The 27,969-nt window shown below is 38.4% G+C and overlaps 4 protein-coding genes across 5 annotated transcripts; 1 reads left to right on the top strand and 3 right to left on the bottom strand.

Annotated features, from left to right (window-relative positions):
• Nucleotides 1–2: 2 nt before the first annotated feature.
• Nucleotides 3–4,329, bottom strand: LOC111603271 (protein suppressor of variegation 3-7). 2 transcript variants are annotated; one of them, XM_023320783.2, is made up of 5 exons: nucleotides 3,492–4,329; nucleotides 2,878–3,435; nucleotides 2,469–2,807; nucleotides 1,493–2,395; nucleotides 3–1,440 (listed from the first exon to the last, which is right to left on the bottom strand). In XM_023320783.2, the coding sequence occupies exons 1-5, from the start codon at nucleotides 4,166–4,168 to the stop codon at nucleotides 198–200; spliced, it is 3,720 nt and encodes a 1,239-aa protein (XP_023176551.2). In that variant the 5' UTR covers nucleotides 4,169–4,329; the 3' UTR covers nucleotides 3–197. The 2 variants fall into 2 exon arrangements, with proteins under 2 accessions (XP_023176551.2, XP_023176552.2); XM_023320784.2 differs by having other exon boundaries at nucleotides 3–1,425.
• A 257-nt stretch (nucleotides 4,330–4,586) lies between these two features.
• LOC111603268 (trafficking protein particle complex subunit 1) lies at nucleotides 4,587–5,927 on the top strand. Its single transcript, XM_023320779.2, has 3 exons — nucleotides 4,587–4,767; nucleotides 4,854–4,996; nucleotides 5,058–5,927. The coding sequence occupies exons 1-3, from the start codon at nucleotides 4,669–4,671 to the stop codon at nucleotides 5,251–5,253; spliced, it is 438 nt and encodes a 145-aa protein (XP_023176547.1). The 5' UTR covers nucleotides 4,587–4,668; the 3' UTR covers nucleotides 5,254–5,927.
• A 5,738-nt stretch (nucleotides 5,928–11,665) lies between these two features.
• Nucleotides 11,666–19,050, bottom strand: LOC111603236 (acyl-CoA Delta(11) desaturase). Its single transcript, XM_023320740.2, has 4 exons — nucleotides 18,156–19,050; nucleotides 13,935–14,065; nucleotides 12,358–12,749; nucleotides 11,666–12,300 (listed from the first exon to the last, which is right to left on the bottom strand). Exons 1-4 carry the CDS (start codon nucleotides 18,580–18,582, stop codon nucleotides 11,856–11,858), a joined length of 1,395 nt encoding a protein of 464 aa, XP_023176508.1. The 5' UTR covers nucleotides 18,583–19,050; the 3' UTR covers nucleotides 11,666–11,855.
• Nucleotides 19,051–26,195: 7,145 nt separating this feature from the next.
• Nucleotides 26,196–27,909, bottom strand: LOC111603237 (acyl-CoA Delta(11) desaturase). Its single transcript, XM_023320742.2, has 4 exons — nucleotides 27,664–27,909; nucleotides 27,454–27,584; nucleotides 26,909–27,114; nucleotides 26,196–26,850 (listed from the first exon to the last, which is right to left on the bottom strand). The coding sequence occupies exons 1-4, from the start codon at nucleotides 27,845–27,847 to the stop codon at nucleotides 26,349–26,351; spliced, it is 1,023 nt and encodes a 340-aa protein (XP_023176510.2). The 5' UTR covers nucleotides 27,848–27,909; the 3' UTR covers nucleotides 26,196–26,348.
• Between the last annotated feature and the right edge of the window lie 60 nt (nucleotides 27,910–27,969).

The raw sequence follows: 27,969 nt of genomic DNA, 5'->3' as shown, positions 1-27,969 counted from the left end.
AGATATATATATATAGATAATCTGGCTATGGTAATGACATAATAGGCATGATTCCTTTCAATATAAAAAATCATTTCGCACAACAGTCCAAACATTTACAATTCACTAAAAGCGCCTGGACATTTTCATTCTAGCAGCGACTGAAAAAGGCGTAACTTATGCTATTTGTATATATCAACGATAGGTGCAACTGGATTTTATGTATTGTCTGTATGAGGTGATCTGTTGTGTTGCACCACTGAGCGGTTTACTGGCAATGTACGTTGTGCCTGGTCTTGGCTCTTTAGCGGCGTGCTGGCAGCTGAGTTCGGGTTTCGAGGTTTATTCTGTAAATTCTGCTGTTGCATGGACTTCTGCAGTCTCAGTTGGTGCTCCTGTCCAATTTTCTGAAACTCTAGTACCTTGGTGTTGGCACCATTATTGATACGAATTCTCCGATACATGGGCGTGGAAGTAGCACTGCCATTGCTCAATTCGGAGTTAGAACTCGGCGGCGTATTCATAACAGCTGCATTCGCTGTAACATGATTCGATTTCTGAGTTAGCGGATTAAACTGGTTTGAACCATTTCTGTTCGAACTGTTGTAATTGGCATTCGCTGTGGTCAGTTTATTGATGGGCACAACGCGCAACGAATCATCCGCTTTCGAAGAGCTCAGATAGCAACGTACATTGACCACTCCAGTGTCCTGACCACGTCCATTACTAGATGCTGATGTTGGAACATTAATATTTGTAGCAGTGGCTTTCGTATGCCCACCTATAGTTGAGTTTTGATTGGGCTCTGCTTGATTGCTCGCTGAATGATTGCTGTTGGACAAGGGCTGTTTGGACCGCGCCGACTGTTCGTCCAACAGGTCATCAATTGCAACGAATTGAGACAGCGATTCTGACGAATCGGGAGGTCGATCCAATGGCCCATCCTCTAAACTAAAACGCACCGAGTCGCGTCGAGATTCACTCTGCGTAGGCATACACTCCGCTCTTGTTTCCTTCGCCGGACCTGCCTCAGCCAGCACAGAGGCGTTGCGTTGAATGCCGCGCAACTCCAGATCACATACAATCTGCATGATTTTAGCCTTGCCTTCAGCAGCTAGATCGCCAGGCAGACCTTTCATGGTCTGTGTGATGCTCTCGAAGAACAGCTCCATGGTGTCGCGTGGCTGTGTAACGGAAACGTTGGAAAGTGAGCAATTATGTGAGGATGTATTGGCTTCTTTTGCTGATTCATTTTCACGCTCTAAGGTACGTAGACGCGATACAATGTCAAAAGAGGAGCATATCATATCCTTGGCCATATCCAACTGGCTGCGCTCATCATTTCGCTTGCCCACAGAGTCGCGCAACGCACGCAATATGCGACGAACCTCCAGCGATCGCCGCATCCGTTTTGATGGCGGCTGCTCCCCGTTGCTGCATTCAGATCTAGAAAGAAGCGGACTACAATTGAATCAATAACGTCGTATTTACTATAACTGTGCTCTTTACGTACTTAATACTCAGATCATCGCTCTCCGGGTCTACATCCATGATAGATGCAGTTCGACCCGCATCGTTAGCTGTCACCGTGGTGATCTCACCAGAATTTCTAAGCCGCTCCAAATGTTCCAGATGCTTCCGTGATCCATCGTGCTGCCGCAAAAAGAATATCTTAATGGGCAGCCGAGTCTCACACAGTTTGCAATAACAATAATTCTCATCGTTGGCATCCGGCTCTAGCCAGTCATATTTTGCCTGCAGCTCAGCCATGGCTGCTTTATGTTTTGCTTCACCCGTTGCCAGCGGTGAAGACGATGTTGAGGCCGATACCATAGCATCTGTTGGCAGCATACGCGCAACTCGTTTACGCTCGAAACGCAAGCGAATGTGTCGCGAGCTGCGCTGGTGCTTGGAAGCGTACTTAAAACTGGGCAGGAAGACGGACACTTCGCACAGTTTACACCAACCGTAATTGTGTCGAGATTCGTTGCGCTTGTATGAGAGCCAAGGAAAGCGATCCTTCCATAACATTACCTTGCCTTGCATGGTAGCCGGGACAGGCTTGAACGCTGGCTTCGGTGATGTTTTGCAGCTGCCTTTGGACAGGCTGATTGATTTCGAGTCCTCAGCAGTTGCTGGTAACGAATCAGCATTGCTCTGATCTTCGTTATCGTTCTCCTCTTCGATCTTACGCAGCTCTCGAGCTTCTTTACGGCGTTGTGCTTGTCGCGCCTTAAACTGATTCGCAAGCTTCTTGTGGCGTACGCTTTGCTCATGCCGCACCTTGCTCGAATCGTTGTGGAACCGAACGCGACAAAATTTGCAAATCTGTATTTTACGATCCTTTGAGTAGCGCAGCCACGAAAAATGTCGCACAACATCCTGGGCTTTCTGTGATTCGGTCTCTTCCGTAGGCCTATGGCAAAAATTTCAAAGGTACAAAAATGTATGTTAACAAGCAAAGAGAAAAGGCAGTGGATCTTTCATACTCAGCGGAACTTTTTGGCGAGGTGGACAGTTTGTCATCTTGTTGAATATAATCATCATCGCTACCCTCTGTCTGCGCATCTGTTTGTTCTGCCTCACTGTGTTCGCCCACGTCGCCTTTGACGGCTTCTGAGGCCGCAGCCACAGTTGCCGCCATTGCAGCCATTGCAGCCTGATGTTTCTCCGAATTTTCATGGTTTTTACGTTTGATTTCGGAATGTCCATAAATAAATCGTCTGCTGCACACATGACAGTAAGCCATTGTGGGGTCATTAGGATCAGCAACTATCCATGGATGCTGTTCCGCATACTGTGACCAAATCCCGCGATTCATCTTCGATCTGTGATAAATGTAATAGTATATATTTAGTAAGCACGATGTTGAGTATAGGTGAGATTACTAGTACGCACAACTGTGTCTGCTTAAATGCCATCAGATTATTGCAGTGCACTTTGGTCTTCAGGTGGCGCATGAAGCTGGTTATGGCCATGCGACATTCGCAGAGCGTACAACGACACTGCTGTGGATTGGTTTCTGGCAGAAGTTCACACCAGTCACTGGGATCCGTGGACTCTCCGCCACCGCCAACGATAGTCATCACAATTGTCTCTTCACCAGAAGCTTTGTCAATTTCTTTTACCTCATGTGATGTGTCCATTGGATTCTCCGATTGGCTAACGCTGCGTTTGCGTTTGCGCTTCTCCTGCGTACGCTGTGCCTCGCAATGTCCTTTGCTGGTTTCGTGCCGCTTGCGCAAGTAAAGAAACTCCACGTTCATGCGCACATTGCAGTACTTGCACAGACCAATTGTGCCCTCATTCTGAATACGCTCCAGCCACTGATGCCAATCTAACCAGCGCTGCCAATTGAAATTGTTCAGCTTCTCGACTTCGTTGGCACGCTTCTGCTTCACGGCGGCTACATAGCTATCCGTACCGAACTCATGCTTAATCTCCTGGTCATCAAGGCTGGTAAACATAAATATGGAATTATAGAGGAGTAATAATGAAAAAAAGCTACTTACCCGCTCCGCTTATACTCATCGCTATTCTTAAAAGCCAAATAATTATTCTCACGCTCCTGATGATAAAGCGATAGATTGTGTTGCTGTATGTAATTTTGATTTCTGTTTATATTAATGACCACATTGCAGTACAGACAAAAGGCATATTCGCCGTCCCTCTCCTCGTGCAGAAGCCAAGGGTATCGTTTCATCCAGATTTGCCAGCGCTCACTGAGGCTCCTGCGCCGTGAACCACTGCTGCTTGCCTCATCGACGCTTTCCTCGTCATCGTCATACTCATCGTCAATCTCTTTGCCGGAATCAATGCGTTCCAGCAAACCCATCGGATCAGGCCCATTGTATGAACCGTTACTTTCGCCATCACTGCTGGGCTCCGTTTTAGTGGAAGCTTTCTCATCTAACAACGGATCCTCTGATTTCTCATCCTGAGCGTTGTCAATATTTGCAGTCTGTAATTCGCACACTGGGACGGTTATATCGTCAACATCGTCATCATCCAGCTCAATTATTAATGTAGCTTCTGTTGACATTGCTCCTTCGACTTCCATTATTTTTAACTCATGCTTCTCCGAGTTTGATTTATTTATCGACGACGAGGACGCCATTTTGTTGGCATTGCCGGCATCGCCTGCCGTTGTTAGGCAATTTTCAGGAATTTGGCCGGTTTCCGAATCCATTGCAGCCTGGACAGGCCCTACTCTGTTTTACAGAAAATAATTTAACTGTTTTTTATAGCATTTGTTAAAATAACAAAAGATTGATTTCAAATTAAATATATCTCCTAGAATAAGTGAGGCAGTCAAGGAGTTCGCGTTCGACTGCAGATATCGACAACCCAAGATTTGACTATTGCGAAAACTATTCATTGCCTCACGCGAATATATCGATAATAATAAAATGTTACTAAGTTTTTAATAATTTACCCACAAAAATATATATATTATACATCTTAAATTAACTAATACATGCCACAAATAAATGGTTTTCCTTACCACAGACTATTATTTCTCACTTATATACAATTATATTCTTCAATGGACTACCCTTTATATTTACGCATATATCGAAACTTCTATCGATATATTTTAAAGCATATTTCGTATAGTGTCACACTGTTGCAGCATTTGTTATTGTTAATTTTATTGCTATATTTCGTATTACATTTAGCTGTGACAACATGACGATATTTAATTTGTATATATTCGACAAAATGGGCACTCTGATGCACTATGCTGAGTGGAACCGCACCAAGAAATCAGGCATAACACGAGAAGAGGTGCGTGTCCATGCACATCGTATTTACAAAAACAAAAACAAAGCCATCTTCATCTCTAAATTGTTTATAATAAAATGTAATTTCAGGAAGCGAAACTGACGTATGGGATGCTATTCTCGATTAAGTCTTTTGTCAGCAAAATATCACCACACGATCCACGTGAAGGATTTCTTTACTACAAAACGAATCGCTATGCCTTACACTATTTGGAAACGCCCTCTGGATTAAAGTAAGCAAAGCAATAGCTGATCTAAAGATCCGAATATAATTTAAGCTTTATATCTGTTCAGATTTGTGCTAAACACGGACACTGCAGCCATCAATGTGAAGGAGCTGCTGCAGCAGCTGTACGCCAAAGTCTGGGTGGAGTATGTGGTGCGTGACCCACTGTGGACGCCCGGCACAGTGGTCACATCGGAGCTATTTCAGAGCAAACTCGACGAATTTGTCAAGCAGTCACCCATTTTCGGCATTAGAAATATTTAGTAATATAAGCCTACTGTATAGTTAATAGATATGTACATAAAACACCAAATAATGTGTCACAGACGCAATGCGTCCCCAAATTGTAGTTGTTAACAGCTACAATGGCCTCCAATTATGCTCGCACAGCAGGAAGCTGCGAATTGTCGCAGCAACATTTGAAAAGAAGCCGCCCAACACTTGCGCAAGGGACAAACAACTGACCCGTTACTCGCAAGCATCCAAATTTATGATTTGCAATTGCATATTATCTTTTGTTTTCGCGCAAATTCGTTAGCGTTTCGCATGTGAAGACAGTTATTGTTGCAGCTATTAAATCTGTGAGCGACTCGCCCCCATCGCCAGTTACTCTGACTCGCATCCAAGGGTTTTGCGCAATGGAAAATGATTTGCAAAATGTCAGCTGCGCATATACATATTTACATGTATGGAGATCTCCATAGTTAAAAGAAGAGAAGAGTATAGCAAATGCCAGCTGTATGGATGACAGAGCGAGATACAATCGTTTAACGCCGAATTTGTTTTACGGTTGCCTTTGCACAAAAACCAGTCGCTGCAGTACCGTTAGCAACCTTTTGGGCATGCTAATACATGCATACTCGTACATACATATTTATACACTCCCATATATACTTGCACTCTTTGCTCTGAGTACTTTGACTATGCCACCCTTTTTGCGAAACTAAGTTTATAGAATATTTAAATTATATGCATTCATTTATTTACATATATGAAATTTTTTATGTCTATATTTAGACATTTTTTATCTATCTTTTTTGTTATCTAATTTATATATAAAATGGCATATATTTTTGGATTAATTAGGCAGTTATATATATGATACAGCTTTCTATAGAGTATTTTAACTTAGTCGGACCAGAAAAAAAAAACATTCAAATATACATATTGTTTGTATTTTTTATTTTTGCTAGTTTTTACGATGTCTCACTTATTCAAAAATTCATGCAAGTCATCTGCAGTTTTTGGTCTAAATTTATTTTTATCTGTTTTCTTTTTGTCACACTGTCGTTTGGGTTAAAACTCGAAACTGGGTTTCAACAGGGCATTGCAAAAGCAAAGGCAAACTCAAAAGCAAAAGCAAAGTTGCGAACACAATGGAAATCGAAATGTAAAGCGAGTTTTTAGGCCTCAGCCTATGATTCAGTTATCGAGTGGGCTCGTGGTATATAGTAATAGAAAATCATGTATGTATATATATATATATGCACATATGTATATAGAAAAACCAAAATTTAATAAATCAAACGAACTGTCACATTACGCGCCAGCATCTTACAAAATGCCCTTTCCAAATCCAATTATTGCATGCATACATATGTATGTGTGCATGTGTATATCTGTATGTCTGCTTGTATATTTATGTAAGTATTCAGATTTGTGTTTATCAATAGCAGATACCGGTTGGCGTCTGCTTGGCTTTGGCTTTCTTTCAATTTGCTAGTTGGTTTTGTTTTCATTTATCGATGACACGATCACGATTACCATCGATTTAGTCGGCCCAATTAACTGCGAGTCGTATCCCTACAACTTTGTGTGAGTGTGTGTATGTGTGTGTGTTACGCTCTCGTATGTTTCTTTTGCTCATAACTTTCTGCATTTCAGTTTTTCCAAATTTGTTTTTTTCTGTTTTTTTTTTTTTGGGCCTGCAAATGTTACGTAAATTACGAAAGCAAATTCAGTGATTTTGATAGATGTCAACCACAAGGTTATTAACGGTTTGGTGAGCCGCATTCAATTGGAAAATGAAAACCAGAAAATTTGATACGAAGCGTCGCATGAGGCGTTGGCTTGCTTCAGTTGGAAGATTAAACCTTGAGTGGGATGAACTGGCCGCCCTCCATGGCCAGTTCATCCCACTCAAGGTTTAATCTTGTGGAATCTGAAATGTATATTATTAGTTATATATTTTAATTTATAATGTTTCCTATGATTATATAATTTTGATTATATCATATCATAATAATATATAGGGGTATAGGGGTATCTATTTTAAGTTTGATTCACTGACTTATGGTTGATATTATCTGATATACTATAATTCTATTAATTTTGCAAATTTAAAGAGAAGATTTGCAAAGTATATAGAAAAACTCTATTTAGTATATATATTGTATATCTATAGTATCTATTTCTTATTATTATTATAGTAGAACACTTTAAACCGATATAGTTCAATGAACTAATCTAGCTATTATTTGCTTGATATAGTTATATGAACTACTCTAACTAGTCCATAGTTCATAGAACTATATCGGTTCTAGATTTCATTTTTCATTTCATTTAAAGCCTTGCAAATGCATTCACCCTATAAAAATTGTATATATATCCCAAAATATTCATTGTAAGCATTTTAATAACAGTTTCCACAGTTTTCATAGCTTAACGGCTGGGCTATAATATGGGCTTCCCATTGTTTCGTGTGGGAACTGGGAACTATCTGATGAGGGAAGCAATTGTGAAGTCTTTGATAAGCAATTGTTGTACAGCTTTTCACTTTATCGCAATTAAATGTGAAAGAGGAAGCTTTGAATTCAGTTGCTAACTAAGCTTAACTAAGCAATCAACATTTTTGCCCACGCTCAATTGTGAAAGGGCCTTGGGCTGATCATATTTGTTGACCAGAAATCTTCGAAACTGCGAAGATGTTGACCATCTGGCAAAAGTTCGATGCTAATGAAGTTAACTAAAATAGTATGCAAATTAGTTTAGAGTCTAAATCAAGAACGGGGAGAGACCAAGACCACGTGTGAGATGAAATTTTAGGTACTGTGTAGTTAAAGCTTGATCTTACTGAGAAGATCAGATTGAGCTGGAAAAGAATTTTAAGGCACTTTCTTTGTATTGTTAATATACAAGATATATTTCCAAAGTTCTAGCATACCCACTTTAATGATGAAGACTTACAGGGTATAAATTTAATTCTTTTACAAATTTACATCAAGTTTAGTTTGTTTAAAAAAATTTATATTTATAACTCATTTTTATGTATTACTATTTGGTTACATTCTAAGGCTTTCTATAATGATCTATAAATAGTTTCGTGAACTTCAGCTTAGCAACAATATTATTTAATCTAGAACGCTGCGTGTGTGTCCATATACAGAAATTGCGTCTCAGATAAAATAGGGAAAACATTTTTTTGGAGCAGAAATTTTTCATTAAGTGAAAAGAGTATGTCAGCTTCGTGAAATTATTGCAATGGCAACTCTTTGGTCTTATAAAGTATATATCATATATCATATATAACTTATCATATATCATATATCATATATAATATATCATATATCATATATCATATATCATATATCATATATCATATATCATATATCATATATCATATATCATATATCATATATCATATATCATATATCATATATTATATCATATATCATATATCATATATCATATATCATATATCATATATCATATATCATATATCATATATCATATATCATATATCATATATCATATATCATATATCATATATCATATATCATATATCATATATCATATATCATATATCATATATCATATATCATATATCATATATCATATATCATATGTCATATATCATATAACATCTAGTTTTATCTGATCTTAACTGTGTTTGCTGATTTGTCACTAATTATGAGCTCTACGAAACATAAAGTTCAGTGAATTGCGTCTAACTAGACTCGCGATTGCAGAGACAATATTGATAGAGCTGCAAATAGTTGACCTTCTTTTTTATTATCTTACGCACAATGGCGTATGGGCCTGGCTGATAAATAGTTCATAAAAATTAATGAGACATGCGTTCGGCTGATGAATAACTCAGCTCAGCTCAGCTGCACCGCCCAGGTGGCAGCCAGTGTCTGTGGTGCAGCAGAAATTCCTTAGTGCGCGCTTATGCTATGTGAACCTTTTCAAGGTTCTAGAGCTCGTCAACGAGGCAGTCGTGCCAATTGGCACGTAGACCAACAGGCAAGCCTCATTGTTGGCGCAATTACCTAGCGACTCCTGGCGTTCTGATGGTCAGATGGATTCTTGTGCAGACTGCACAGTGAAGACGACGCGATGCGCAGGCAGCCTTGACTTCAGTTGACTTGACATGATGTGGACCAGATGCCGCCTTAGTCACGTAGGCCAAAAGTTATAGATTCAAACCAAACCAGTTGACCAGTTGACCACTTGGCAATTGCTCCAGCTCCAAAGGCCGGCTCGCTGCATGGAATATATATTTAAACAAAATAATAAAAATACATAAATAAATAGTTTTATTTCGCTCAAATCTGACGCATCGCACATTTGCATTTGCATTTAGACAATTTAGTTTTGGGTCAACAGATGTTCAGCTTGAAGATAATAAGCTTAACGTGGGTTGCCGCTCCAGCGGGGGATAGATGCATCAGAGTATAAAATGTATAATATATATATATATATAGATGTCCGACTCAGGCAGGCACGTAGGCCAGGCACGCATCTCTAATGATGCATATCTGTAACTCATTTACAGCGGGGAACTTTCAGAGCACCAATCTTGAGTGTGAACGACTTGCATATACCCTACACCGAATCAGCTATACATACATACAGACATGCAGTGTCGATTATGTCTAGTATTATATATTTGTCTGCTTTCTTGACCAACCTACTTTCAAACAAATTATGTGATCAATGAATTAGGTCAAAGCTAAGCAAAACTGAAGACACTTGAGCCAAAATGAAGATGCAACTTATCACACGAGCACAGGGTATACAAGACTGTCATATATTAAACTAATTAAAAGCCTTCGAGTTGTTAAACGATTCACTTGAAATATTACTTACCTTTATTTAAAAGCCATGATACCCCTTAACACATTCAGGGTATTCAAAAGGAATCGAATGAAGTTTGAGAAGTTGGCGTCCTGAAAGACTTTAAAAGTAATTTACATGTAATGAAGTTCTGAAGGACAAGTCTTAAATACACTATTGGACTACCAAGAAGAAGGTTTTTTACAGACTTCGAGTCTTAAATAAATTCACTCTGCCATTGCTCATTAATAAAATATTCCTGACTGTGAGCCTATTGACACTTTAATTAGATGCAAATGTGTCGTGTAAATAATAAATAAAAATCACCGTTAACCCGATATTTCCACTGACTCAACTCAACTACGGAATAACACAAGAAGAATAGTAAAATATCAGTAACGAGCTAACAGGTGGAGCATATTAGAAAGGAAGGAACGGAAATTGAAATATTCAATTGCTTAAATTTTATATATAATGAATATAGATTTTAAATCTGTTATATATTTATATAGCGCTAAGAGAAGGAGATAGATAATCTGAGCAGAAGTATTTTTATTTACTTTTATTTAATTAAACATTTTTTTTATTTTTATTAAATTAAAAAATAGTAAAAAATTCAAAACAAATTTAAGAACTTTAGTTCCTTAGTATAAATAAATATATATTTTTAAAACAGAAAAATATCAAAAAATAATTAAAAATTAATAAAATTATATATAATAAAAATTTTTTAAATTGTTTAATTTTTAATTATTTTTACGCTGTTTTTTTTTTTTTTTTGATATTTTCCTGTCTTTCAAATATATATTTATTAATATTTTTACTATTTTCGTATTTCTCTTTAAATAAATAAAAATTGATTTTTGTCCGGGAAACAAAATGAAACTGGGTATATTCTGGAATATACCAATTTGCCTAGATAAATTTAGACAAAATATGGCTAATAATATTTGATATTTAAGACTATTAAAAAAGCAAAAACTTACGTTAATCAAGTCCAGACATAAAATCAGTTTCAATAGACTCAAAGTCCAAAATTTGTTTCAATTTCACTTTAAATTTTGAATAACTTTCAAAAATTTATTTAACCCAGTTACAATAAGAAATCGAATTGTATATATATTTTTTGTAAATTATTTATTTTATCGTTTTTTGTTCGATGTGGTTTTTGTGTTTGTATTTTTATTTAATCTGCAATCATTATTTTATAAAAATGGTTTGCTTAAATTATGACGTACCAATCTAGTATGCTAGAGAATACCTAAACCTACGCAAATGAATAAATGAGAGATATGTGGATATCGTTGAATATGGAATCTCTGATCGGGGCTAGGGAGCTCGTGTGTGTGCGTGTGTCTGCATTTATTGATCTGTTTTGTTGTGTGCACACGGCCCTCGCACCTGTTGCAGATAATGTGATACGAATATAAGAATAACAAAATAATTAAAATAAGAATATTAATTTAATAAAAGAAACGATAATCGACCATCACCCGCCCCACGCCCAAGACGCACAAGTTGCGGATGCCTAGATACATATATCGTCTGTATATATATACCTATTCAAGTATATATATGTTTATATGTAGAAACAGCCGGATGTGGCCTGCTTCTGGTATGACAAGACCTCGCATTATTATATGAGTTAAGTGTTAAGATTTTTAAGAACTTTTCATCGTAATGTTTTTGTTGTTGTTGCTTAATATTTGTTGTTGTTGTTGTTGTTTAAGAGCCCCACACTTAAGTAAACCGCTGAATCCTTGACAATTCACAATCTGTCCTTAGCAGCTGCAACTACTTGATTGTTGCTAAGCTGCCAACTTTTTTGTCGCCTTCTTCTGCCGCTCGCTCTCGTTCTCATTCTCATCGAGCTTGGCGCTCTCAGTACTGCTCGACTCGGCATCGTATTCCAGCTCTGGATCCGGCACCTCGGCATAGTGGACATGTCCAACCATTTGGGTCGCACCCATGGGCACGGCACCAAACTGCGCTGCTCCTTTGCCGCGCTGCGATTCGTGTGAGCCATCGCCATATTTCTCGAGAGTGCGGCGCACTAGCTCCTTGGACGGCTGCTTCATGTCGTAGGCCCAGCCGAGTCTTTGGAATGCATCCAGCACCATGGTGGTGAAGTTGACCTTGTAGTTGCCCAGCTCAGCTGCTTTGTAATCCCAGGGGAAGACATGGTGATAGTTGTGCCAGCCCTCGCCCATGGCCATGATGGATACGTAGATGTTCTCGCTCGGCATGATGCGCCTTGAGTGAAAGGAAATGCTATCACGGGATCAATTATCTATCTGTAAGCACACTTACTTGTCATATGGACGCGAGCCCCACAGATGGGCAGCACTGTTCACCGACCAGGTGAAGTTCAGGCTGAACACGTAGCGGAACAGACACTGATGCACAAAGGCATGGTACCAGGTTTCATTCCAGCAATAGACCGGCACCAGCGTGGGCAGCACAAAGCAGAGCATTACCTTCAGCACATAGAAGTATTTCTGATGGAACTGTATGACGGGATCCGAAACGATATCGGTCATGTCGATCTGACGGCCGCGACGCAACACTTCCGGATGCTTCAGCATCATTAGCCAGCCAACGTGCGAGAAGAAGAAGCCGCGATTCGCATTATGCGGATCGGCATCCGTTTCCGAGTACTTGTGATGCACTCGATGATCTCGCACCCAATCGTACATGGTGTTCTGCAACAGAGATTTCAAGTTATTAGTCTCAGTTAATAGTCTCCATAATCGTTTCAGTCATTAAATAAGACAAATACATTGTTTTTCCACTTGCATTACATTGTCAATTTCCAGTTTTTGGCACTAAGTTGTTGTACTTAATGATCGCAATTACTGTTAATTACATTACAGCAAATTTGTCTCTCGACAAAAAACGAAACCTTTGAAAGCTAACAAAGCGCAAATTAAATGAGTTGGCTAAAATGCCAAAAAAAAAAACATTGCAAAAAACTTGGCGGTAACACCATAAGGTCAGCGAAGCGAATAGTGGACAGACGGAGAAAGGGAGCGAGAGAAAGAGTTGGGGAAAGGTCAACAGATGCTTGATAAACCATGACAAAGACTTATGCAAAGAATTTCAATAGAATATGTATTTTAGATATACATATACGTATACATATACATATATATATATATATATATATATGCCTAGCATTGAGACTTAAGGTTTTCTCTGCATTTTAATTTCAAACCATTTTTTCAAAAAAGTATTAGTCTAATTTTCTGTTGTATTCTTTTATGATTACGAAAGAAAATATTAATACTTTTTTATTAAATATTTTATGCTCTATATTTAAAAATTACATTAAAATATTTTAAAAACATTTTAAGTCTTTAATAAATAAATATTAAAATATATTCTCATAAGCTTTTTCGAAATTCTCAACGAAAGTTTAAATATTTATATTTTATATTTTTATGTTAAGCATTTTTTTTAAATAGTTTCATATAAAACATTTTTTTTTAATATTTTTATATAAATAATTAAAAAAAGTCATTTCTAAATAGTAAATTTTATATTTTAGCTTTTAAATATATTTTTTAATATTCTTTTAAAAAAGTAAAAGTATTTGTTATTATACTCGTTAACAAAAATAGTTTTATTTTTGTATATATTTTCAAAATGCTTTTAGAAAAAATTTTGTATTTATATTTAAAGTATTTGGAAATATACTTTTTACCCAAAATATATATATCTCATTAAGTTTTTCAAAATAATAAAATAAAATATATGTATTCATTTAATTGTTGTTAAACTAGATTTAGTAATCGAAAATATCCAATAATGTAAACTTATTTTGGATTGAAAGACTCTGGTCAAGAAATATGTATTCATATCTAACTCATTTTTTGTTTATAACTTACCTGACCAGCAACCGAGTAGCTGATCATCAAAAGACTTCTCAGGACCGGATTCGCCTTATAGCTGCGATGTGTCCAGAAGCGATGAGCACCTGCCGTCACGCCAAAGCCAGCAACGCCGCCCATGAATAGAGCTGCAAGAAATTAGAAAATAACACTTTAGATATAGTCATAAGGTTAACAGACCCAATCAACTGCCCTCATAAACAATTCTGTCAATAAAATAAAAACAGGTAAGCGTGCTCCAAGTCGAAGTGCTCGAATAGCAGATACCCTAACAGCCGTGTGATGTGCTTCAGTCAATTGTTGAGGTAGGGAGCAGAAATCCAAAAAGTGGAGTATTTTCTATTTGTCTATACTTGAGGTTAATATGTATACCAAATATGGAGTCTCTGCTTCATAAAGTCCATGAGATAATGTCAAATGTGAAGCTTCTTCATCATAAAGTTGATATCCATTTCGTGAAAATGGTAAAGGTGATCAATAACTTTTGCTATATGTTTCTTAAAATTGATATTTCAGGACTCTTAGAGGCAGTCTTAAAGACACGCTTCAATCAACACGGCTGCTGCTGCTCTTCAATAATATATATACTTTATGAAGTCAGCCCTTCGGCTCACACTTTAACAAAGAGATTATACCCTCTGTCGCCCGTTTTCATGGGTACAAAAATTCAACAGAAATCATGCTAATTGAATATAAAAAATTGAATAGAAAAATTTAAAATAGCAAAATTACATTTGACGGAAATTGAGGCATTTGTGTTATGGTGTTAATTTGTTGGTCAAGACGGAAACTCAAAGTCGGACAGTCGAAGCGAAGTCCACAAGGCTAAGCATGGGAGCATTTATCAAAATTATTTAATCATTTCTGTTTGTAAGTACAGTAATTACCGGCTACAACGACAACAACGTGATATGCTAATAGCATAATGAGTAAACGTGACTCGGACTGTGACTGTGATACTGGCTGTGACTGTGTAGCTGTCACAGCAATTCGGTTTAATGACACCCACAACCCACGAACTGTGCTTCCCCTAGCACCAACTAATGATCGAGTAAATGCTCAATTATTGAATTGTCGCCAAACGTTGTCGAATGTATCTGAATAAGCTGCCAATTGTATCCATAAGATACGACAATTAACAGCGAGCGACTCGATTTGCAAGTGCTTTTCCGCAAACCCTCGAACAACTAATGACAATGGCAAAAAAATGATCAAACAATGACAATTGCAATAGACAAAGAGACAAAACAACTTTCCTGCCAATGCACAATGGCCGTAAGCAATATTGATAGATACAAAGTTACACAATTTCTACTGATGAACTATTAAGCATGCCGCTCAGCCTCCGCCACTGCCGCCCAGCCCAAACTGTGAATGAAAGATTAACCTTCAAAAGTTTATTGCTTGTTCGATTGCGACAGGGCGCCAAACCAAAAAACCAAAAATCAAGAAACCTGTTTTCCCACACCGAAAAAATAACCATCAAAAACTAACAGCTTTGAATTGTATTGGCCATCTATCTAGGCGCTATGCGCCCTAAAAATCACTCACTAAAAATCATTCCAATTGCATTAAATCAATACGATTTTAATGCTAGAATGCTATCCAGACCTTCGACCCTGTACGGGGTGGTCTAACAGGGCTAAGCCCCGTCTTTGCAAGTCAATTGCAAGTTTAGAAGGATTTCTGACAATAGAAAATTATAGATACAAGATTTGCAAGTCAAATCAAATGCATTCGCTACACGATCTAGAAGTCAAAGTTGTCGAGTCCAAGACTTTGTCGAATCATATGAAGCGCTTTTGCCTATAGTTTGCCCAGAGTTTAGCGATCAAAAGACACTCACAGAGGAGTAATATATGAAAAAGTCATTGAACTAAAAGCTTTTTGCAGTTTTGTGTCGCAGAAAGATTAAAACTATATTTTCCAAATAGATTTTGTGAAGTTTTTAGCTAAGTTTTTTGAGTTTCAGATTTTTTATCTATATATAAAAGTTTTACATATGATTTGATAGTAACAAATATACCGATATATTATATAAACATATATACATATATAGAGTTACATATGTCTATGGATTTCCCTCCCCGCTCAACATAATTTCGTCATCTTTAATTAACACTGCATTTAGTAAACATCAAAACGTGGCTATTGGTGCGAAACGACTTTTGTATAACATCATAACGCCCCAGAAACTAATTAATATTATTACTGCTGCGACGATCGTGTTAAACATGACAAAAAAAAAAAACAAAAATTGCTCTGAAATACAAGAAATTTTTAATAAAAATATAAAGTGAAATAAGTAAGCGCTATATAGGCTAAAATGTTCGACTAGTAGACACCCTAAGCGCACAAAATTACTTGAAGTTTTTCTATTGCTGTAAGATGTAATCAAAAAATTATGTAATTCTAATTTTTATTTATATTTATATATCAAATTGGATAACTCTAGCTAGTAGGACCTACGAGATATGCTCAAATAACAAAGGTTTGTAATCGATTTTAATCGATTTGAATCGATTTTGGGGAAATGAGAAAATATATATATACTTAAGAAGTATTTATATATCAAATTTATTGACTTCAGCTTATAGAACATACAAGTAACAAGGTTGACAGATTTACTTACACTCAGACGAACGGACAAATTATCGGCCCAACAGGTAGAGAAACAGAGCACGTTAGATCAACTCACCTGTCGATCTTTATCAAAAATATATATGTATATATAATATATATAGTCAACCACGCCTCCTCATGCCTGTTACATGTAGTTCAACAAAAACGTTATGCCCTTTATTCTTTGCTCACTCAATGGTCAAAATAATATGTAAAGGTAACGATCATTAAATAAACGCTGCACGTCGGCCTGTAATTTGCCAAAATATTTACGAGCGAAACACCGCCCATAAAGGGTCATAAAGTGCGCGTCCCATGCATGGACCAGGTTGCAGCTACCAGCTCAATAAATATTGAAATTTAGCGCAAGTATTTTGGCGAGGTAGTTTTTTACCTGTGCTCTCTTCTGCATTAAATTACAATGAGATGGAATTCCCAATGAAAACTGAAGTTCAGACGATGCTGTACAGCGAACGGTCTCAATGTCAAGTGGGGCTCTGTTTAATTTAGTTTGTTTTTGCTGTTGTTGCTTTTTCGCATGCCTAGAGTCATAAATCGTGTATATACATACATATGTGTATTGAACCATGGCCCTGGCTGGGACTTACATGGAAGTTTCTGAGCGTCAGCTCAAATATGGCTAAAATGGCGAAGAGGCGGCTCAACGGTATTGTGTTTAGCTTGGCTAGAAAACCTGAGAATGCGTGTGGCTTACACATAGCCTTGGTTCGCTATACATAAGCATTTGACTAATGTCCCACAAATAAGAATTATATATTCGTGCCAACTCAATATTCAGTTGACTTTTCGGTTTACTTTTCATACGTTTTTATTTTCATTTCCATACCTGAACTGTGTCACTTCGCTTTTATGCTGAATTTGCAAGCGCTGGCAAATTTGACAACAGAGTGCAATTCAAAAACAAAAACAAAACCAAAAGAAAAGCGAAAGAAAAAAAAACAAAAGCAATACCCTATAAACCCGATGCCAAATGAAATTTCAACATGGCGAAGGCGAAGACAACGCTGGCAGCGATGCCAACGGCGACAGCGACGACGGCGTTGCTGCCAATGCTGCTGGCGTTGCCAAGTAAGAAAACCATGTTAAGTAGCAATTAATTAAAGCCAATAAATATGAGTTCGAAGTGTAACAGTAAATGTAAGCCAAAAATTTTGTGAAATACTTCAGATGCCAAAACGCCGCCCTACTTCCTCTCGCTCTCGCCCACTTTTGCCCATGCTGTGTAAATTACTTTCTTTCTCGCTCATCAGCACATGCGACCAAATTGCAAATAACGGCAGAAGACCGTGTAAAAGACAGAGAGAGACTGAGAGAGAGGTGAAACGTAAAGCAGAAGTTGGAGATGAGCAAATGGGAAAGACATAAGGCAATACACAACATGAGATGACACCACACAAAAATGTTTTTATGCATATGTATGCAAACATATCTGTATGTGTGTATATGTGTTTATACATAATCGTTCGTAATTTCGGAATCGAAGCAACTGCAGTTGTATTTGTTGTTGATGTAACTAGCTGGGCAGGTGGGCGACAGACACCTTTCCACGTCTTATATAATGGGGTCAATACTTACACCAGATCAGAGAGTAAAAGCGCAGCTCGTTTAGCGGATAGGTGACCAGACAGAAGAAGGCGACCAGATGCAGCAAGGAGATCTGTATGACCTTGTCCCATTTGAGCGGCGCATTCAGCTGCCAGCCCAGGATATTGTCGCCCTTGAAATTGCGTGTATACTCCTCCATATTGATCTGGTCCTTGGGTATATGATCGATCAAATCCTTTGGAATATTCCTGGGCGCCGCCGAAGCCGACAGTGGCACCGGCTGCGGTTGTTGCTGCTTGCCGCGCGGCATTGACTCGGGCGATGAGTCCTCGCTGCGACGAGCCTGCGCCTCGCTGCTCAGTTTGGCGCGTCGCGCCAGCAGTGGCGGGCTGCCCTCACCTGTGCTGGCCATGGGCGTGGTGCTGCACACGCGCTCTGATGTGGACAGGTGACCCATTTGGTAGAGCTGTCTATGGCTAAGAGGGAGGGGTGGGGAGCTCGGGCAAGGTGCCTACGATTTTTCAAACTTTTCACTTGGGCTGGCGGAAACCCAGGTTTCGTAATTGCCGCTCCAAATCCAACAACTTTCTTCTTCACAGATTTACACACAAAACAAATTTTTAATTGCGGCTGGAAGTACGTTTTTGTTGGCTTTGTCGCCTGTTATTTATTTTTCGTTTTGGCTTTTTTTGTATTTTATTTATTTTTTTGGTTGTTTTTCGCTCTTGCTTTGCACTCGTAACACTTGTCGCGGCCCTTTTAATGGATCTCTGTGCGGTTGGGTCTTTGGGTGCAAGACCGCGTTTTCTCTTTGGCGGGGACTGGGACTCGAGTGGGATTTGGGTTTTTCCTTGCGCTCTGTGTATCTAACGAACTTAACCCGACGCCGTTCCGTAGACAAATGATCGCAGTCAAAACTTAAAATTTCTACCCTATGCCGGCGTTGGCTTTGACGTTGGCGTTAGCGTTGGCGTTGACGCTGACGCTGCCGTTGACGTCGCTGCTTCTGCTCTTGTTATTGTTGTGCTCGTTGTTGCTGTTTCTGCTGCTGCTAGTGCTGCTGCTGGGCTGACACGCCACCAAACTGACTGATTGACCGACAGACTGATTGTTGTAGTTGTTGCTGTTAATATTGGTGCGCACTGTGGACTCAGACAATTTAATACAAAGACAAAAACCGCAAAGCAAAGGCCAAGATTATGCCACCACACACACACAGGCACGCACACTCGCGTCTTGCAACTGCGTCAATGCTCGTTTGCAGCTTCGGCACAGGGTTCGAGCTTCGGCTGCCAGCTTCGGCGCAGCATCAGTCGCATTGCCGGGGAATTTTATTGTTGTTGCTTTTGTTATTGTATTTTTGGTCTTCTCCTCTGCGGACGCCGCTGCTGCTGCTGCTGCTGGCAAAGACAATCGACAAGAAGTCTGCTGACTGCGCAGCCGATTACTCAGTCAAGTTGTTTCCTGTTAGGCAACACGTATGACACGTAGGAGTTGCTTATGTTTCTTAAATCGATCTCCATACATTAAAATTTGTTGTTAACACAAAAAATTTTGTGTTTAAACAACATAAAACTAAGTCAACGTTATGCTTTCTTGTATATCTTAGCCCTAAGGGCATTTGCCTATTCATAAATTAAAAAAATTTATTAAATGATGTAAATTTAGTTGGATCATTCGCAAGCCGATTTCTATTTGGCATAGGTTAGTGCGTTGCGCACCTGTACCAGCGCGTCGCATTGCCTAATCAAGTAGAGTGCAAAATTATTTCACAAGGGCCAACGACTAATTCTGTTCATCGATTCATTTGCATATGACAAAGGCAAAAGCAAAAACAAAAACAATTTCCCAATCAATCTCTCCCATAAAATCTGTATGTGCGTGTGTGTTGTATTTAAAATTGGATCCGCAGCCGCAGTTCGCTGTTGTTGTTGTTGTTGTTGTTGTTGTTGTTGTTGTTGTTGTTGTTGTTGTTGTTGTTGTCTTGTGGCCTTCTCCACTTTGGCTTTTTTGTTGACCAAAGTCAAAAACCGTTCGATGATCATGAAGTTCAACAGCAGCAAAGGCAGCAGCAACAGCAACAGCAGCGGCGACTGCTTTGCTTTCTCTTTACGTAACGACGGCAAAGACAAAGCCAAAAAGCCAAAAATTTAATTAAAAGACAGCAAAAACAGCAAACTTAAATAAAAAGCGAGCACTAAAAGGAAGCGCAAGCGCGATCTTTAAAACCTAAACGAAACATCGAGATATAAAAATAAGAAATAAATTCAAAGCTGCAGCTCGCACGGTTTCAACTATTTCAACGATTCCCGTGCATTTACGAGACTTTGTTGTCGTCGCTGCTTTTTGTTTTTTTTTTTTTTTTGTGGTTTATGTTGTAAGCTTCACACATTAGCAAATTTAGCTGAACATCAAATTTCAATTGTCAAAAGAAAACAACCAAAAACCGAGAGCCAAAAAACGAAAACAAGTCAACACACATAACCCAACTTGACCACAATGCAAAAGGCAAAAGCGAGAATATCCATACGCACATACACTGCGAGAAAATTGAGTGTCATCTTCCATAAATTTGTGTGGCAACAATGGCATTATTTAGTTAACAATATTGTATAACAATAGAATTTAAGCACAGTTAAAATAGTTGGAAATTTCAAAAGTTTAGCTAGGTGTTGATTAGGTACACTAGGTACACTTGTTGTACTAATCAAACTTAGTACACTTGTTGCTCTTGCAAGCTGGTACACTAGGTACAATTAGCATTCTTGGCTTGCCTCGTAAGCTTGATACGATGGATATACTAGGTACACTAAGTACATATGTTACATTTATTATACTTAGCTTACTTAGGTACTTTTGGAACACTTTGCAAAGTTGGTACATTTGGTAAACCTGGTAATATTGGTACCCGAAGAACACTTGGAACAGTTGGAAGAGTTAAAGCATTTCATACACTTGGTACATTTTGGTACATATTGGTACTCTTGACAAACTTGGTGCACTAGCAACGCTTGATTAGCCTGGTACAATTAGTACACTTAATACACTTGCTTAACTTGATACACTTGGCATAATTAAAAATTAGGTACATTTGGTATATGTGTAGTATTTGGAAAACTAGATACATTAGTAACACTTGGCAAACTTGGTACACTTGGTACCTAAGGTACACTTAAAGTACTTGGTGCACGGAATACGTTTGCTACACTTGGTACACTTGTTACTGTACCATTTGAAACTCTTGGCCAACTTAGTATACTTATTAGACTTCTTACACTTGGTACATTTGGAACTCATAGCACAGTTTCTAACTTGCTACATTTGACACATTAGGTACACATGTCAAACTTGGTACACTTGACATACTTGAAACATTAGGTACACTTTAGACACATGGTACATGCGGTGCACAGCGTAAACCTTCAATGCATATAAATATATACAGAAAATTATAGTTTTCTGACACCTTTACGATCTGTTAAACACACCTTGCAAATTGTGAGAGAATTGTTTATAATAAATTTGACAAATTATCTCATTGAGCATTCACAATATCTTCAGCCAGCAGCTGTTGTTGTTTGTGTTTTGGTTTATTTACTTTATGGCGCAGCTTCAGTTAGTCAAGTTTGCATCGTCAGCGGTTTTTATGAGCCAAAACAATTGAAAGACAAGAAATAAATTCTGGGCTCAACAAATTGCACGAGTCTGAACAAAGCTCTTGACTATGTACCTACACACACACACATGGCTACCCAGTGCTACCTTATGCTTAAACAATGTGAATAGCCACAAATATCTGAAATTTAATCATTTCCTTCTCTTGCGCTATTTGGCCACAATCAAAAGCCATTCATTCCATTCCCGTGCGCGAGTCGTATGAAAACACAATTTGCCGTCGATTAGTTGTCTAAGGTTTATGTCTTTTTTCGTATACCCTGTACACAGTATATGTTGGGCATAATGTGCTTGAGGGCATGCGTGCAACGTGCAGAGTAAAGTATTTAGTCCTCAACTTTGAGCAGTGAAATCGATTGGCTAATGTTGCTCTATCCATTTATGAACTCAGAAAATATTAGAATTAGGAGCTTAATATTTCAGCTAAATATTCTTCTATATCATATCAAAAGTAAGCAATATTTTCCTCTATATGAATAATATCCTTTGATATTCGAAGTCTCTCAGGTCTAAGTCAACAAGTATTACAATGTATGTATTGATCGCAAATATATATATATATGTTTATGGAATAGTATTGTTGCACTTTCAAATAAGAGGGCAGAATTAAAGAAACGAAACGCTTTGTTTTCAAAAAAGGCTGAACTTTGGTACATATTTGCATGCATTGAGGATAATTAAACTTTGTGCAGTTTCTTGGGCATCGGACTATCAACGCGACAAGTTGTGAAGCATTCATTTGCATTTTTATAAAGAATATTTAATTGAATGCAATTCGAATAATTATTTTGGTTCAAGGTAACTCATAGTCGGGCATTCATCAGAGAAATACACTTAAGTGTTTTTTTCTCGCTTTTAGGTTTGGTTTTTCTTCTTCTTCTTCTCAAAAAGGCGTCATTTGTGTGTTTAAATGCTGTTCAGGGTTATAGACAAATGTATTAAGACTGGTATCTATTTTAATTTATGGTACAATGAGACAAAGGTACATTTTAATTGCATTTATATATTTATACATTTGCTTGATTTTTATAGAAAATTTTGTTTTATTTTCCAAGTGTAAATTTCCACTCAGCCAGCAAAGGTACACTTCATGTGTATAGGTACTTGCAGGCTGATCAATGTATACACTTTAATGTATTCATAGGTACTCTATAATTAAGTGCTGATACATTAATTTTTGTGTACATTAGGTATATTTCTATATTTATATTAGGTACATTTGATTGTCTATGGATACTTGCAAGCAGATCCATATATACACAGATTAGGTACATTTGAACCTTTCTGTAGGTACTTTATGAGTAATTGCAGGCATGTAAATATTTAGGTACATTCGTTTCCTTTATTGGTTACTTCAAGAAAGCGAATGTACCTAAACATAAATTGATTGCTGCAAATAGATATATGCATAGGTACATTTGTAACATTTGAACGATTTATTGGTACATCGTGGCAAGATAAACATAAAGGTACATTAGGTACATTTTCGTGTATACGCCACTATTTTAAAGGTACCCAAAGAAAGTGTACCAAATAGGTACATTGGGTATTGTTCGTGCCTAACAGGCCCTTGATATAGTCTTCGCTCTGCATTACGCACAGGGCATCGAACAACGAAATAAATATTAAACATTACACAAGTTAAAGCCTTCAACAATAAATTGCGTATCTGTGCAACCTTCAACTGTCGCTCGGTTGACTATTTCCATGAAAAAAAAAAACAAAAACAAAAAACATCCAACAAAAACAAATTAACATAACAAAACGCAAAAGTAGGCACAGCGCAAGTGCAATTTGCAACAAACTTAATGCCCAAGCGAAGTGTGAACAAAAAACGAACTATCTACAAACACACATGCACATTATGAGTGTGTGTGTGTGTGTGCGCGCTTTGTACCTGCCACTGCCACAAGCAAAAAGCAAATCAATCAAGAACAACTGCCTCAAACATTATGAAGCTTGTATACCCTTTCCGCTCAAGCCAAATTTTAGGGAAAACAAAAACGAAATGTAATATAAAAAAATTGTTTTAAAATAAATAAAAAAATAAATAATGAAAATAAAAAATAATAAAGTTACCAACTGGGCTTTCAACATGTCGCATAAAGTTTTAGAATAAATGAATAATAAATTAAAATAAATAATAATCTCAGCTTAACTTGAGTCCAACTTTCTAAATTTACGAGGATTGTTCAAACAGTTTACGACCCAGCGATATATACATGTATATATGTATTGATATCGTCGCATATATATTTTAATGGATGCCTATTACAATAACATCTAAGCTGGGGTTAAAAAGCCAAAAGTAATTGTTAAAGTAAAGGGCAGCTTAACTAGAGGCCATAAATAGTTTCAGTTTCAGTTAACAAATTATTCAAATTAGCATAACGTAGCATTATTTATATTATTTATATTATATATATCTAGTCAAAAATTGAATGAAAACTCATATACCCCTTTGGTAAGGATAGCTGAATTAACTGCAAGCTTTACGCCGGCGCAGCTTTTAGCCAGCAAATTCATTAGTAATCACTTCATAGCCATTAGGAATTAGTACAAGTGCCTCACTCACACAGACAATAGACGTAAATCTCGACTATATCAAGCTTGATTTTGCATATATACCTATGTCTGATATATATGTATGTAAATTCGAAATTTTGCTAAGCATTGTTTTACTATCTAAGCAAAGGCAATAGCTAAGCAGAATATGTTGAAAAAAATATCTCTCCGCTCCTCTTAAAAGTATAATTGCTTGAACAACATTTACAGACATTTGCTCGTAGTGTCTTTAGCTTTTTATGGAACTCTCCGATTATATCTGAGACTTTAAATGCTCGTTGTTAGACGATCTTAGAACTTATGTGCTAAATCGTGAATAAATCAGCAAAATGTGTGCAAATATAGCGGCAATGCTCGACTGCAAGGTACTCTGAGCAGCAAAAGCTGAAAAGAACTTGGAAGAGTTGCTAAGCGATCGTAGGCCATATGAGCCTTCAGAAGCGGTCAAGCTTTGGTCACTCAATCAATATACAACTAAAGACACAAACCTACAATTTATTCATTCTTCATTCGTAATCACCAAATTCAAACGCAAACCAATATACCCTCTTCCCGCTGCGTGCTCTGTATTTAAATTCCTTTTAATTTGCATTTGCAGAACTTAGATTGAAACGCGCCCAGCTTGATTGAGCGCAACTCAAGCACAAAACCTAGTCCCAAATGTTGTTGATTCAGTCAATATTTGCGCTGGCCATCGGACAGGAGCTGTACGCAACGTAGAATACCAGGCGATCTATGTATATGCTACTTGCTTGGGCTTTTAGACTTGTCAAAGGTTTTTAGTTTTTTTTCTTTCTTTTGTCCGGCTTCTGTGCGAGGTGAAGTGCTTAAATATTGACGCATCAATCAAGCGCTGGGCACACATTGCGTATTAGTGATAATTTATTGAGTGCGACTCATTTAATTTGCTCGCAGTGCCACGTAAAGCCCTTTTGGGCTTGGGCATAGGAGTGTGGGGTGTCCATGCTTGGGAAAATCTCAAGTGAATCGATTGCCAAATGGAAAGGCATTTGAAAAGAGCTATTCGGAGTGTCGTCGGCAATCGTAAAACTAATTTGGAAAGCCTAATTATAAAGATTTGTTAAGTTGCTTAGAGCTCGGCCTTATCGGCATGGTAATCACAGATGCGAGCAGCATTGGGCAAGCACATCCAACTCACAGCTATTGTCGGCATACTTTAGATGAGCCTGACCTATGAAGCGGCTTGCAACAAATAGAATTAGTATAAACAAATGGAGTAGCAAGAGTAAGCGCATGGCAAAGCAAAAGTTCAAAGAATTTGGAAAGGTTTGTAACTTTGATATTGAGAGATGAAAGATGAGAAATGACTAATGAGAGATGAGTGATGAGTAATGAGCAATGAGCAATGAGCAATGAGTAATGAGTAATGAGTAATGAGTGATGAGAGATGAGTGATGAATGATGAGTGATGAATGATGAGTGATGAGTGATGAGTGATGATTGATGATTGATGAGTGATGAGCGATGAGTGATGAGAGATGAGTCATGAGTGATGAGTGATGAGCAATGAGTAATGAGTAATGAGTGATGAGTAATGAGTGATGAGTAATGAGTAATGAGTAATGAGTAATGAGTAATGAATAATGAGTAATGAGTAATGAGTGGTGAGACATGAGCGATGAGTGATGAATGATGAATGATGAGTGATGAGTGATAAATGATGAGTGATGAGTGTGATGAGAGTGATGAGATTACTGATAAGTGATGAGTGGCAAATGATGAATGCTGTTTGATGAGTGATAAATAATGTCTTATTTCTGTAGACTTCTATTGGTAAACTTAGAAGGAGTTTTGCTTGCACGCCTAGAATAATTACCCCTAGAGTTATGCTCCATCTAAAAAGTATATTCAGTTTAATCAATACACTATTGTTGCTAATAAACAAATAGTAACAATAATAGCTTTACCAATCGGTAATTGCTTATTATAGAATGCCATCACTTTAATTCCACTGTTTGCGCCTCACATGAACTTGTCGCGATTGAGAAAATGATTGGTGGGGCGTGTACTCTCCTCGCGCTGTACGTGCTCCTTGATGCATTCGACTATGGGACGATTGTGCTCGACGGCCTCCGTTAAGCCTCTGCGCACCGCCTCCGAGGAGATGGTGTGCAGATCCCTGACCCAATCGAGGGCAGCAAAAAGACGGATCATGGTGGAGCCGGTGCCGCTGGCATAGTCGCCAAACTCGCCACTCAGATAGTCGTTGGGCAGCAGATAGTGGTACTGGGGCCAGAACGATTTCGTAATGATGAATATGCTATTGGAGTCAGTGGGCTTGAAGCCCTTGTGTATGCTCCAAATGAAATGCGCCGAGTTCACGAGGTTTCCGACATTCAACACAATCAAACTGCGCAGCCAGAAGCCCATGAACAAGGAGTTGCTCAGTGCCTCGCCAAAGTACTGGAACGGCGTGTTCACGGGCATCAGCACATTGATCAGAATGTAGAGCAGCACATAGTAACTGTAAAGGGATCCGTTAGCTACCAATTGTTGAGCATAGTCAGTGACAGGGCACCCACCGCTTCTGGAACATGACAATTTCGTCCTTTTCCACATCGGACATGTCCACGGCCTTCAAGAGCTGCTCCTGTTGCTGCGAGTACTTGAACAGATTTCCATGTAACTGAGCATACAGAAAGCTATGTTTGCTATAATAGGGATCTTCGTCCTGCTGGAAATGCGCGTGATGCAGCCGATGCGCCTGCACGCGACTGTAAATGGTGCCCTATGAATGAGTTTGGAAATATTTCAATCAAGTTTAGCTTAAGTCTTAAGTCTATATGAAAGTTTAACGCAATATCTTACAGATTTCAACATATATATATATATGATATAGTTAGCTTATCTTATCGCTACTTTTCACTTTTATTTAAGGCAACTCATTTTAGCTCTAGCTGTAAAGTCAAGACAATTTCGAAAGAGATTTCGAATTCGATCTTCCATCAGAGATAACCGCTTGAGGTTTGGTTAATGGCTAAGGTTTGTGTCTGCGCTAAAAGCATAGACTGCAAGCTTTGGCACAAGCTTTTTGCCAGTGGCGTAGCTGTTCAGAGGGTAGACTTACCTGGCCGGACAGCGTCTGGCAGAGCATGAGGAACACGCGTAACGGAGTATTTGCTGTGAAGGTGCGATGTGCCCACAATCGATGCACGCCCACCGTTACGCCCAGTATGCCCAGCGAGGTGAGCAGAGCAGCTGGAAAAAGAGCAGTGCACCAGGTGTCAAATAGCCAAATTGAAAATGCAGAAACCTCGCACTGATTTATTCAACTCACTGAATAATATCGTTGACCATAAGGCGGTCGTAAATGTTACATAAATGCCATAGCCGCCCAGTATATAGACATGGATGTACCAGAGCACGAGCGGCCAGCTGGCTTCGCGCTTCTTGTACTCCGCATCGCCTAGGGTATCCTTGCTGTCTGTGTTCACCTGTCCTGCCATCGTATGACTAGCCATTTTTTCTGTCCAGGTGGAGCCAACTGTTGCAGACACTCGCTGGCACGCTACTAGATTGGACTGTCGCACGACGGCGCTGTCTATGCTTCCCAAGGTTCAAGTAGGAGTACCCCTATGCATAT

Source organism: Drosophila hydei, unplaced genomic scaffold, assembly GCF_003285905.1.
Source record: "Drosophila hydei strain 15085-1641.00,03,60 unplaced genomic scaffold, DhydRS2 tig00000290-arrow-arrow-pilon, whole genome shotgun sequence".
In the NCBI taxonomy this organism is placed as follows: domain Eukaryota; kingdom Metazoa; phylum Arthropoda; class Insecta; order Diptera; family Drosophilidae; genus Drosophila; species Drosophila hydei.
Note: the sequence above shows the minus strand (reverse complement) of the source record. Positions and strands in the feature narration are given on the sequence as shown.